This window comes from Cibotium barometz, chromosome 22, assembly GCF_041138505.1.
Source record: "Cibotium barometz isolate CiBa-2024 chromosome 22, ASM4113850v1, whole genome shotgun sequence".
Taxonomy (NCBI): Eukaryota; Viridiplantae; Streptophyta; class Polypodiopsida; order Cyatheales; family Cibotiaceae; genus Cibotium; species Cibotium barometz.
Window position 1 is genome coordinate 19,347,633 of NC_141067.1, and position 12,872 is coordinate 19,360,504.

Genomic DNA, 12,872 nt, shown 5'->3' on the forward strand with positions numbered 1-12,872 from the left:
TGGCAGCATTTGGCTTCTCTGTACAACAGGGTATCACCCATGAAGAGGATTTCTTTGGAAGTACAGATGCGGGTTATGAGCCCTGCAAAGTCGGCGACGATGCGGGAGCATATTAACAAGCTGCAGGCTCTTCAGCAGGAAGTTCTCCAGGCTGGGAAGGAGATATCGTCAGAGGACATGGCCATAACGTTGCTGTCACATTTGCCCTCTTCGTACTCAGCATTCTACTCGTCGTTGATTACCAGAGGCAGGCTCAGCACCATCACGTGGGAGGAGCTTGTGCCCATGGTCCTGGACCAGGAGGAACGATTTACGAACCCTCGTCAGGGTGGAGGTTCGGAGGCCTTTATTGGCCAACGGTCGAAAGGCCGTAACTCGGGCAAGGGGAAGGCTTCATCGGAGAAGTCTTCTGAGAAGATGTCCGACGCTGACCGCGAGAAGCTAAAGGCAGAGAGGACCTGTAATGATTGTGGCGAGAAAGGCCACTACTGGAGGCAGTGTCCCAAGCGGAAGACCGAGAAGGGTGAAGACTCCTCAGCAATCATGAAGACTCCGGCTTTTGTGCACCTGGAGGTGATGGACACCGATGCTTCATTTTCTTCAGGCAGGGAGGAGATTGGAGGACTCTCCGCAACGGATACTCGGGAGTGGATTCTCGATAGTGGTGCTTCCAGGCACATGACTCCTTCCCGCTCCGGTTTACAGGATCTCTGCAGGCTTTCTGGTCATATTCTTACTGGGGATACGTCCACTATCCCAGTTCACAGTGAGGGCAGGATGGAGATAGTTCCCGATGGCAGAGGGGGGAAGCATTCCTCCCAGGTGTTGTATGTTCCGGCACTTGGTTTTCATCTGTTGTCAGTGCATCAGGTTTGCAAGACTGGCGTACGGGTGGAGTTTGATGAGCATTTTGTTGCTCTCCGGGACAAAGCAACAGGCCAAGTGGTTTGGGAAGGCGGAGTGGAGAATGGAGTCTACAGGCTTTCAGCACTCTCTCTCCCAGGTCCTCAAGATTGTGATGAGTGGCAGTGTGGTAATAGCTACTCAGGTGTGGATACGCTGCAGGTGCGGGCTTTCCGGGACCAGATGGTGGATAGCTTGCCAGTAGATGGCAGCAGTTGGCAGGAACTTTCCAGTGCTGATGTTGGTAGTTCTTGTGTTCGTGAGTCAGAGGAAGCTGAACAGGTCACTTATGCTCTGATGTCTCGTCGTGTTCGGGACATAGAACTTCCAGTAGTTGAGGATGTTCTTTCCACGGGGACCTTTCGGAAAGCCAGGCAGGTGACAGGTGTTTGCTTGCAGAAGGAGGTGGTTTCTCCAGGCTTTGTGGTTCCGGATTCGGAGGGGATGGTTGACAGGTTTCATCGGGTTTCCAGGACTTGTTTATGCACCGTAACAGGTGTTGATCCTTGTGAGCGGTGTGATGTCTCTGTGACTCAGAAGCTGGATGGTTCATTGATCTGGTTGATGGACACCGGATTGGACGGGAGCTTCCTGATGAGGTAGTTGAGCTCTTGGTTGCAGATGTCTCTTTGGGAGGCAGGATCGTGTTTCCTGTGGTTTCTGCGGCATGCGAAGGATCAGAGACTCTTTTACACAGGAGGGGGATTGTTGGATGGAGTCCGACTCCGCGGTTGGAGTGACTCGGTTTGGGGAGGAGATCCGGACACGAGGGGATCTACTTCAGGCCCAGGAGCAGTTCTACGGAGCAGCAGGAGGTTGCATGGCAGGTTTGGGCTTCCATTGGAGGAACCCATGGTCATCCAGAGGCACTTTGTTCGTGAACAGATCGTTGCTGATGACATCTTGCTGGAGTTCTGTTCGACGGAGGACAGTACGGTGGACCTCTTCACGAAGTCGCTCTCAGGATTTGCTCAGGCGGCACCCCAGCTCCCAGTGGTTGGTTACACAGCCAGGAGCTGAGAGGGGGTGTTAGAAGTAATCTCCTGTCTAGATTTATACACCAGGGCCTTTGTTGTGGGTGTGCCTGCCCTTATGAGGTGTTTTCCCATTTTTCCCCACACTCCGTATTTTTCCCCTATTTTTTCCCATTTTTCTGAGGCTTGGGAGGGCTGCCAGGTGATGCCAGGAGCACCCCAGTGCTGGCCGACTCCATGTTGATCAGTCGTGGGCTACTGGGCTGCTGGCCGACTGGATTTCATCAGTCGTGGGCACCTGTTTGCTGGCCGACTGCCTGTATGCAGTCGTGGGACATATTTATCAGTCGTGGGCTTCTCTGATGCTGGCCGACTGCCCTCTAGGGGAGTATATATAGGTCCTCAACCCCCATACCTCATTTGTATCATATCTCGGGATCTTGTGTATATAGAGCAGAGTTACACGCCTACATGTGTCTCTCTCTTGTGCTGTTTTTCTGCCTGCGTTTTTTGCTCTTGTGTTCCCAGATTTGGTCATCATCTCCGCTGCATATTCTAACAGAAGTATGGACAGGGAAGCGTCCGTCATACAAGCACTTGAGAGTGTTTGGTTGCGTTGTGTACGTGCACATACGTAGGGAAATGCGCACCAAACTTGATCCTAAGTCTCACAAATGCATATTCCTAGGATATGGTGACAGAGGTGAAATGGGGTATAGACTTTGGGATCCCGTGAATAGAAAGATTATACGCAGCAATGATGTCATTTTTGATGAAACATGCATGTATAAGGAGCCTGCAAGGCAACAGGAGCCTAGCAAAGTCATCTTTCATGATGATGGACATCATGGACAACAACCAAGGGCTGTAAATCAGCCATTACAGCAGGAAAACCAGCCCTTAAATGGTGCTGAAAATGTTCCAAATGGACAGCCAGAGATGGCAGAAGATATCCCTATGGATATACCACAGTTAGAGGAGATACCGGGCATGATTTTTCAGCCTTATGGCATGGAACAAGAGCCACCAATGGGTGATATGCAGGCTGGACAGCAACCTGCAAATGATGGTCATTGGGTACGGAGGTCCACAAGACCCTCCAAAGCCCCTGACAGGTTTGTTCCAGGGGTTGACTACTTGATGCTTACTGAGTGTGGGGAACCCTCATGTTATAAGGAGGCTTTACAGAGGGCAGACAAGGCTCTTTGGGAGCGTGCCATGAAGTCAGAGATGGATTCTCTGCACAAAAATGGAACATGGAAGTTGGTGCATTTGCCTGCAGGCAAGAAGGTTTTGCCATGCAAGTGGGTTTACAGGCTCAAAGTTGCACCAGATGCAAAGCCAAGATACAAAGCTAGGTTAGTGGCTAAGGGCTTCAAGCAGGAATATGGTGTGGACTTTGAGGAGATCTTCTCTCCAGTGGTCAAAATGACCACACTTAGAGCTGTGTTAGCTTTGGTTGCACATGATGATCTGGACTTGATTCAGATGGATGTGAAGACTGCTTTTCTTCACGGTGATCTCCATGAGGAGATATATATGCAACAGCCAGAGGGTTATGCAGTGAGTGGAAAGGAGAAGCTTGTATGCAAGCTGAAAAAGAGTCTTTATGGGCTCAAACAGGCACCAAGGAAATGGTATCATAAATTTGATACATTCATGAAATCCCAGAAATTCAGGAGAAGTGACATAGATCACTGCTTATACACCAAGAAAGCTTTGGATGGCAGTCTATTGATCCTCATCTTGTATGTTGATGATATGTTGATTGCCGGGAAATCTCGTAAGGAGATGGATACCTTGAAGCAGAGGCTGCATCAAACCTTTGATATGAAGGATTTGGGTGATGCAAATCACATTTTGGGTATGCGGATACTTCGGGACAGAAATCAGCATGTGTTGTATTTGTCTCAGAAGGAATACATTGGCAAAGTTTTGCAGAGGTTCAATATGGACGGGGGGAAGAAAACTAGTACTCCTTTGCCTCCATATGTGAAACTCAGTGCTATGGACAGCCCACAGTCAGATAGTGGCAGGGCTGATATGGCTAAGATTCCGTATGCCTCAGCTTGTGGCAGTCTCATGTATGCCATGGTTGCTACTAGGCCGGACATTGCATTTGCAGTGGGAGTGGTTTCTAGATACATGGCCAACCCTGGCAAGAAGCATTGGGAAGCAGTGAAAGGTGTCATGAGATACCTGAAGGGCACACAGGATATGTGTATATGTTTTGGCAAACAGGATGCATTAGTGCATGGTTACACGGATTCGGATTATGCCGGTCATCCAGATAACCGGAAGTCTACTACCGGTTATGTATTTACATTCACAGGAGGTGCTGTGTCATGGATATCCAGGATGCAGAAGTGCACTGCCTTATCTACTACAGAGGCCGAGTATATTGCAGCCACAGAGGCTTGCAAGGAGGCATTATGGCTATCTCGGTTAGTGGTTGATTTGGGTTATACAGGGGATATTCCATTGTTGCATTGTGACAGTCAGAGTGCCATCCAGTTGGCAAAGAACCCTGTCTTTCATGCAAAGACGAAGCATGTGGATGTGAAGTATCACTTCATCAGAGAGGTGATAGAGAACAAGCAAATTCAGCTTGTTAAGATTCATACGGATGACAACCCGGCTGATGTGTTGACAAAGAGTTTGCCTCCGGAGCGGTTTGCTCATTGCAGACACTTGATGGGCATTGGATGAGGCCAGTTTCAGCCTTGATATGGCCTTGTATATTATCATGTACATGCTGATTTTTCTTTTCCTTCATTTAAGGGCACTTTGCCTTTAAGTGGGAGGTTGTTGGGGTAAAGGCATTATGCCCACCCTTATAGTGTGTACAAGCCCATAAGTTATAATACATAGTACACTTAGTACTTTTAATGTACTAAGTGAACTATGTATACTAGTGCAATATACATGTGTGATAGGGGAGTCACACACTCATTCCCATGAGTTGACTTATCCCCACAACTCTCTCTCTCCCTTGTTCTCTCTGTGTATGTCTCCCACACATGAACTCTAACTCTTAACCCTAATTCTCTCTCTCATTCAACCATCTCAAGGCAAACAACAACACCTTTTTCCTTGCATAGCTATACAAGGGTTAGTGAACATCAAAAACACTTCATAGTAAATAGCCAAAGCACCAACTTTGCAAACTCAAAGTATACTTAGCTTTTCTTTGCCAGGTTGGTCATGAAGCCAAAAGAAATATCTCATCACCATATCCTTAAGATATCCTGAGATATATCTCCATATAGCTTGCCTGTAAGCTTGATAATGTAATCCACGATATCCATATGAAAAGAGTGCTAAACGTGTGCACATAAAGCCAACTCCATACTTCCAAGATAAATTTTGTGATTTCATAAATCCTTAGACCAAGCTGTCTATTGCTCATGCTCTTGCTTCATAGGCTCTGAAGTGGCTGGCCATGCTTAATAGCAATGATGGTAAGTGTGGTCCCCACTCCAGATCTTTTCTCTTCCTTATTGATAGAAGGAAGCCTCCGCTTCCAAGAAAGCCTATGCTCTGATACCAATGAAACTCGCGGCAGGTGCCTGGGGGACTAGGGCCTTTGACACACTTGTTGATACCATCAATGCATATTAAAACATTTAAACATGGCCACAGCCTTAACACATATCCATCATCACTTTGCATAAAACATAAAAGCTGGACAAAACATCCACAAATGCTGAAAATGGAGCTTGCACACGTGACACCGCATAGAGGCCGGAATGGGCCGACCCCCCCCTTGGAGTATTTTATTACCCAAGGAGAATATTATCATGTACAAGCTTTGAGGGCCTTACTCTCCCCACGAGAGATGCCGGATTATCCATATACAAATGCCATAACACAGCCCAACACGAGGCAACTGAGCCAGAACATAGGCTGTACAAATGCCGAGCCAACAATATAATCCATATACCTCCGTGTGGGTACTGATTCTTCCCCAAAAACCACGGGTCTTCATGCAATAGAAAGGGTACAGCAAGTACAACTCTCCATTCAGCCGGTACAGCAGGTACAATGGTTGGTACAACCAGTACAATGGCTAATACAGCAGGTACAGTGGCTGGTACAGTCGATACGGTGGCTGGTGCAAGTATAGCAAGTACAAAAGCTAGTACAACTGGTACAATGGGTGGTACAACAAGTACAAAAGCTGGTACAGCCAGTACAAGGGCTTCAGTATTTCTTCGCGATGGAAGCCTCCAAAACAATCCCCAACAGCCGGTATTCTTCATGGGCAGCCTTCAAGAGAGAGAGAAAGAGAGTAGCCATCATTAGGGCAGCCTGTAACGGTGGTAGAGGCTAGCGTGCAGCAAGAGAGCCTCCATTAATGAAGAAAGAGGGCTCCAATTTATAGATTTGGACCTCCCATGAGCTAAAATGGCAAGGGAAGGCTACAATGACAAGTGGAGAGCCACACAATAGCTGAAGTGACAAGTGTGAGGCCACTTGTCTCACTTTGATCCACTTTCTAACAAGTGTCAGGCCACTTGTCTCACTTTGGTCCACATGTCCCAATCTAAGAGATGGGTCATTCCATTTACTTTCTCTCTAAAAATATCCCAACTGGTAGACATTCTGTCATGGACACTTTGCCAACTCTTGGTATCTGCTCAATTCCAGATGTAATGACGCGAACAGAATTTCAATCGGAGTCGAGCCAAAAATAGCAACTCTCCTAAATTTTAGGAGTGTGGTCAAATTTTAGGAGTGTGGTCCTTTGTATTCTAGGATAATCCCCCATTCCCAAAGCTTGTTCTTTCCAAATATTTAAACATCCTGGAGTCCACCAGACCCCTTTCAGACTGGGAAATGTCCAGGCTGGTGACACCAGTTGTGGACTACAGCCAGGCAATATAGGGCAGCCAGGAGGCAACCAGCAATGGGTAGCCAGGCAAGCATCAAGCAAGAATTTCTCTGCAGATAGTTGGGCAGCCAGACGAGTGTCAGATGTTACCTTCTCTGCAAGCACCCACACGCTTCACCATGGGTTCAGCAGCCAGAGCTAGATTGACACGGGGACACCTCCCTGCTTGAAAAGGTCTTCTCCATCTCAACCATGGATCCCACGAACCCTTTTCCAAACAGCAGTAGGGCTGTACCAAACCATATGTCCTTCCTATAGTCACAGCCTGCATGTAACCTAGAGAAAACTAGAACTTGTTCACATGAATCCAGAGACATGCTTTCCACACGAAACCAAAGACTTGTATCTGATAAACCAAAGACCTGTATCCCATAAACCATAGGCCTGTTTCCTCGATACCAAAGTCCTGTTTCTTCTCGAAAGACCAATGTCCTATTTCCATGACAGATAAATCCACATATGCACCATCCAATCACGGTGCCAAAAACCTAGAGAGAGAAAGATAGAGGACGTGTCAAGCAATCCTTGTATACACATAAGTCCAAGATGAAGAGCTACACATATCCCTTCCAAGAACTTCATCCTGTGCATATGTAGCTTGATCCTCTGTATTCCAATCTCGTTAACAGAACCTGCTTGCGAAGAGAGATAGAGAGAAAGACCCCTTGGCTGTTAGCCCCTCGGTGCCTCCTTCAGCTCACCTTCTTCCAAGAGAGAGAGAGAAAGAAAGAAAGAAAGAAAGAAAGATTTTATTAACGTCTTCCAAAAGACCGAACTCGGCCTATGAGACAAATCGGTGTACTTGTATGGGGTATCCTCTGTCATCCCAACAAAATGAAAAAGTACTGAACTAAAAAGCTGAATCTGGGTGTGCAATAAGTACAATGAGTGGGGGAGGGTATGGAGCTCTACTACTAGGAGAATGCAAAGCTATATGCATGGAGTATACAATCATGATATGCAACCTAGCTAGCTCCATCCTGTACCATACTGGGGGTATAAAATGGTATACATCAATGAAGGGGGTGTCCACAGCTCCCTGAAGAACATGCCTGGGTGTGCTCTGAAGCGAGCCAGTCGCTCCGCACCCTCTCTATGAAACTGATCTCTGATCTCTGTCATCTCTCTCTGGTATAGGCGTGGTGTCCGAAAGCCAGGTGTCCTCTGTCTCCTGCGGGCTCTGAGTGTCTCTGCTCTCTGGAGAGTAATTCCCTGCCGTGTAGGGGCTGGGAGTGGGATGGATCTCTGAAAAAGTCGTCCCCCCTCTGGAGCTGTCTGAGCCTGTAATGATGTCTCTCTGTGACGCTGTATGTCTAGAATGAATCTCCCCAGTATGCGCTGGTCTGCTGCCTCAAAGATCTGGCGTAGGGAATGTGGCTCTCTGAATAAAATGGGATATCTCTCTCTGATGGCTGTATATGCTCTGCATCTGCATACATAATGCTCCTCACTCTCCACCTCCTCTCTGCACAATCTGCATACCCTCTCCTCTCGGGGGATCTGTGCTGCTTTGCCAGTCTCAATCTCCAATCTATGTGATGAAACTCTAAGCTGACCAATAGCCACTCGGGAGCCGTGTGGTAAAAAGCCCTCCATGTATCTAGGCCTCTCTATAAATCCATCATCAGTGATACTCATAAAGTGATCTCTGTAGTATAGCATCTTCGGTGGAAGAGGCTGTGTAGGCGATATCCATGTCTCTCGTGTATAGAGCTGCCACCATAGGTCCTGTCTCAAATCTCTGTTCCTCTCACTATGAGAGAGACGGATATGTGGTGCATCCCTGTCATATTGGAATGGTGGTAGATGATCCATGTCTAGGCCATGCTGTGAGAACCAATGTGTGACCTGTGCATACCATGATCCTCTGTCTCCCGCCTCAGCCAGCTGTCTAGATGCCTCAAAAGCTCTGGATGACAATCCGTCCTGTGGCATCTCTCTGAATCTGTCTAGCATGCATATAGTCTGAAATATGGCCTCTACCATCATAGGATGGCGCAGCAAACTCTGCTCGCATAATGTCATGAGGTACTGACGGTTTGCTGCGTATCATTCGTGCCATCATGAGGGCTTGTGGTCTCTCTATCTGTGTCCACCAATGGTGCGCCTACTCTATAGAGTGCTTTGATGTACTAAGCGAGAGTTCTTATTGGAAAAAGTCCTGGGTGAAAAGCTAAAAGGAATCCTATTGGTAAAGGATTCGACAAGTTGTACTTTGTACTCATTTTTGATCAAGTAAAGAAATACCGCAAGGGGCGCCACTGCGTTTTGGGGCCAATCGGTGTCCTTGTACTATTTGCAGGAGCATTCTAGCTCCCCTGTTTGTTTTGCTTTTCCAGGTTCTCATGGGTGATGAAGTGTTTTGTGTGCGAGTGTTTGTTCCACCGCCCATCAGATTTCTGAAGGCCGGTTTCAGGAAGTTCCATCTATAGCCTAGAATCTTCGCACTCACCCATGCACACATAGTTCACACAAGGAAAATAGTAGGCGGTGGACTCACCTCCCAATTGTAGGTCCGCTATACCAACATACCTAATTTCTTGCACATCACCATTGAGTTTAACTACTTTATCGATTTCTACACCACCACTCTCTATTGCATCATCAATTATGTCCCAAAATATAAACCAATTTTCTAACCTATCTCTACAACATTGATGTCTTTATCTAAGTGAAGGCCTAAATTTTTCTAGCTTTGAGTCTACGGCTCGAAACAAATCTTGGTCGCACGAGTAGGGCCTCTACTTCAATCACCTATGGAATCTTGTCCTTAAAAATTGTCATTTATTGACTTGCTCAAATTAAAAGAACCTAACAAAGCTCCCATCACTGTTGTGCATACCATGAGCCTTGAGCAAGCATTGAGTTGGAAACAAGCTTGACATTGCCTCTTTGAAAGTTTTTGGTTGTGACTGCTAAGTACACGTCCCTAATGATCTAAGGACAAAGGCAATGCAAAAGGCAAAGATATGTATCTTGCTTGGTTACTCATTACCCTCGCCATGCCTAGAATACATATGCAAAGTATAAAAGCTCAAATATAATTAGTTAGAGAAGAAGAAGAAAAAAAATAAGAAGAGTCAGTAGGTGAGTACACGTCCCATACCATGCATGGTACCAACCTACAAAGCTCAGTAGCCCTAGACCCACCTCGAGGATTGTCTAGATCGAGACCCACACATGTTTGGCTCCACACTGAATTATGCACCCACCCCTTGCTACCCATTGTCCTCACAATTGTCACTGATGCAACTAGCCAGTGGGCTAACCACTAGCTAGGCCCGTGTGAGGTCCCCCCTCCCAAGGTCTGAGTCCCACAAAGGAACTCCCAAAATAATGAGCCACAACCCATAATCCGTTCACATAAAGTAAACTGTCTGGTCTCATGCTAGCCCTGTTATGTCCAGACACGGAAGTTGGCTGTTGCGAAGGGTGGGCAGAGCCCAAAAGGAACATCTATCGTTCCGAACACCAAAGAGCATCTAAAATATACTTTCTTCCATAAAGTTTGAATTTAAAGCAGTATTTTGTACAGCCTTTACAAATGAATATATATTAGACTCACCATATGGGCATGACCGCCACCATGCACCCGTGAATTGTCCGTTGCTCCACTTTTGGCTGATTGTTTCGGCTTGGGAAGCCTATTCTCTTGTTGCAAAAAATGTGTGTCATCATCTGAATGACCTACTTCTACATTAGGCTTTTCCAAGCACGCTCCTGCTGACTCCCGCCTCCGCATCACGACACCAGGCATATCTTGACTACTATCATCATAAAGCGGTTCAAGATAGTAATGTTTTTCCAAAAGAGTTCGTATCTGGACGTTATGAGCTTGCTCTCTCTGCAAACTAGAGCATTAATCACGCTTCAATCCTTACATACATGTTGAAAATAGAACACACAAATCATGCTTTGAATGGAAGCTCCACAGCCCAAAACAAATAATACATACAACTCACATAACAGCTAGTTTTTCTTGAAGGTGGCTTCCATCAAGGGCAAGAATATCTTCAATACATGGGTTGACAGAGTGTTTTGCTATCAGATAGGCACCTGCAGCTGCCCCAGCTACGTAAAAACATTCCAAAGCATAGTCAAGGACTAGAAAAAAGCGGTGGTAGATTCAAAGCACATGCCTAGGTGCTGCACACACCAATTTGTATGAGCCATACTCTAGATGTGAGCTCACCTACTGTTGCAGTGAGTCTTTGCATAAGATTCAAGCCACCAGTAACTGTCTCACCAAAATAACAATACAAAAGAGTTAGAGAGCATATAAGCCTTCCATGAAGCAACTAAAAAAGCAGACCAATGGATCCCATCCCATCCTCCAATCCATCCTACACATTAAATCAAGGATGTGCCAAAGTCATTCCCCATCCTATCACTAGGACAGAGATGGAGGAAAAGTGTGCACAAAAGATCAGGGATGCCACACTCCCCACTCCTCCTCTGCTTCCTATCACTCAGGTGGCAAAGTTGTAAAAATCTGAAACACCCTTGACCTGGGTCCTGCGATAACTGAGGCTAGCGGAAAAAGTGATGTGGCTGTGGCTGCAGTCATTTCACCTACCCTTACATCTGAGTACATGTTGGGAGATTGATGATGATTCAAGTGCAACGCCTTCTCTTGAGAGAGTACTAAATTCACTATCGCTGCACGCTCAATGGTATATCAACCAATCAATTCCATACAGAAACACATCTTCCCCACATTAGCCAATCAAAAACACTACAAACATAACACACAAAGCTACCGTGTGTTCAATTTATGTGCTTTTGTGTGTGTGTAGATTAATGTAATATGTATGTATTATGTTCAATTTTTGTGCTTTTGTGTGTGTGTAGATGAATGTAATATGTATGTATTATGTATTTGGGTGTGTGCATGGGTGCAATCAGATGATATGTATGTATGTAATATATAAATTGTGTGTAACGTCGTGTGTATCTGATGTATGTATGTACGTAGGTGTATGTATGCATCTATGTATGTGTATGTAGGTATGTGTAAATGTATATATGAATGTAATATAAATGTGCATTTGTGCATATGTAACATGTGTGCCTGCAGAGTATGTATGTGGATGTGGATGTGGATGTGGATGTGTATCTATGTAAGTGTGTGCAAGTGTAGATGGATCGAATTCATATGTATTTATGTATGTATGTGGGTGTGTGTATGTGCGAGCGCCTCGCCTACAAAAGAGAAAGGAGCAGCCAATAGGTGACTGGGAAGGGGGAGGTCCCGGCTCCAAATCTGGGCAAGCTCCTAGTCACATCTGGGCCATTTGCCGCCATAATTCTACCGCCTTCGGACTACAGAAAGATCTACTTGGCCCCCGGGGTGTGGGGGGGTGTGTGTGTGTGGGTGGGTACGGAGGAAGGGAGGGAGGGGGGCGCAAACTACACACCTGACCAAACCGCACTGCCTGCTGCTACGAAGCCCTGAATCCCATGTTTTTTGACTCTGCTGCTGCATTTCACTAAGACTTCCGATTCCTCTTTGGTAGTTGCATACTGCAAGAAGTGCCCAAGAATGAAGATGGGCAAAAGGTAGTTCTGTTGACAGAGAAGGGTAGTGTTTCGGCCATACCTTTTCAGCCCGCAACATTTCAATCATTTGGGCGATCGGTGATTCTGTTTTCCTCTCGGAGGATGGTGCATCAGCCATGCTTCTGTCGACCCAAGCTATCCTTACACACCACTCTCACTTGAACATACTGAAATGAAAAGAAATTATTATTATTATTATATAAAGAAAGAGTTTCACGGGCTGCTACGTGGCGGGAATTGAGAGTCTTGGGGTTGCTACGTGGCAAGAATTGAGAGGCTTGGGCACGCACTTTGGAGGTTCGAAGACGGGTAGGCTCCTACCCGTCCAAGACGGGTGAGGTTACTCGTATTACAAAAATGCAGGTTTCTATTTCAGAGTAGTTACTGAAACTAGATGTCGTCAAGCTAGGCGAAACTTCCGTGCACCTCTACAAAAAATGCAGGTTTTTATTTTAAAGTGGGACTGAAATTAGATGTGTCCCTAAGATAAATTAAGGCTCTAGAGATAACGTTCAAAATGTTCTGAATGCTTGAACCTTTTC

The 12,872-nt window shown here is 46.1% G+C and overlaps 1 protein-coding gene across 1 annotated transcript in view; it reads right to left on the bottom strand.

The window, feature by feature from the left end:
- Window positions 1-12,513, bottom strand: part of LOC147626345 (uncharacterized) — a 35,644-nt gene extending 23,131 nt beyond the window's left edge. The window contains exons 1-5 of the mRNA XM_086816487.1: window positions 12,371-12,513; window positions 12,189-12,294; window positions 10,964-11,008; window positions 10,734-10,842; window positions 10,337-10,622 (exon numbers count right to left, since the gene is read on the bottom strand). Of these exons, the coding sequence (XP_086672613.1) occupies window positions 10,337-10,622; window positions 10,734-10,842; window positions 10,964-11,008; window positions 12,189-12,294; window positions 12,371-12,448 (624 nt within the window). The 5' untranslated portion in view covers window positions 12,449-12,513. The remainder of the gene's footprint in view (window positions 1-10,336; window positions 10,623-10,733; window positions 10,843-10,963; window positions 11,009-12,188; window positions 12,295-12,370) is intronic.
- Window positions 12,514-12,872: the final 359 nt, after the last annotated feature.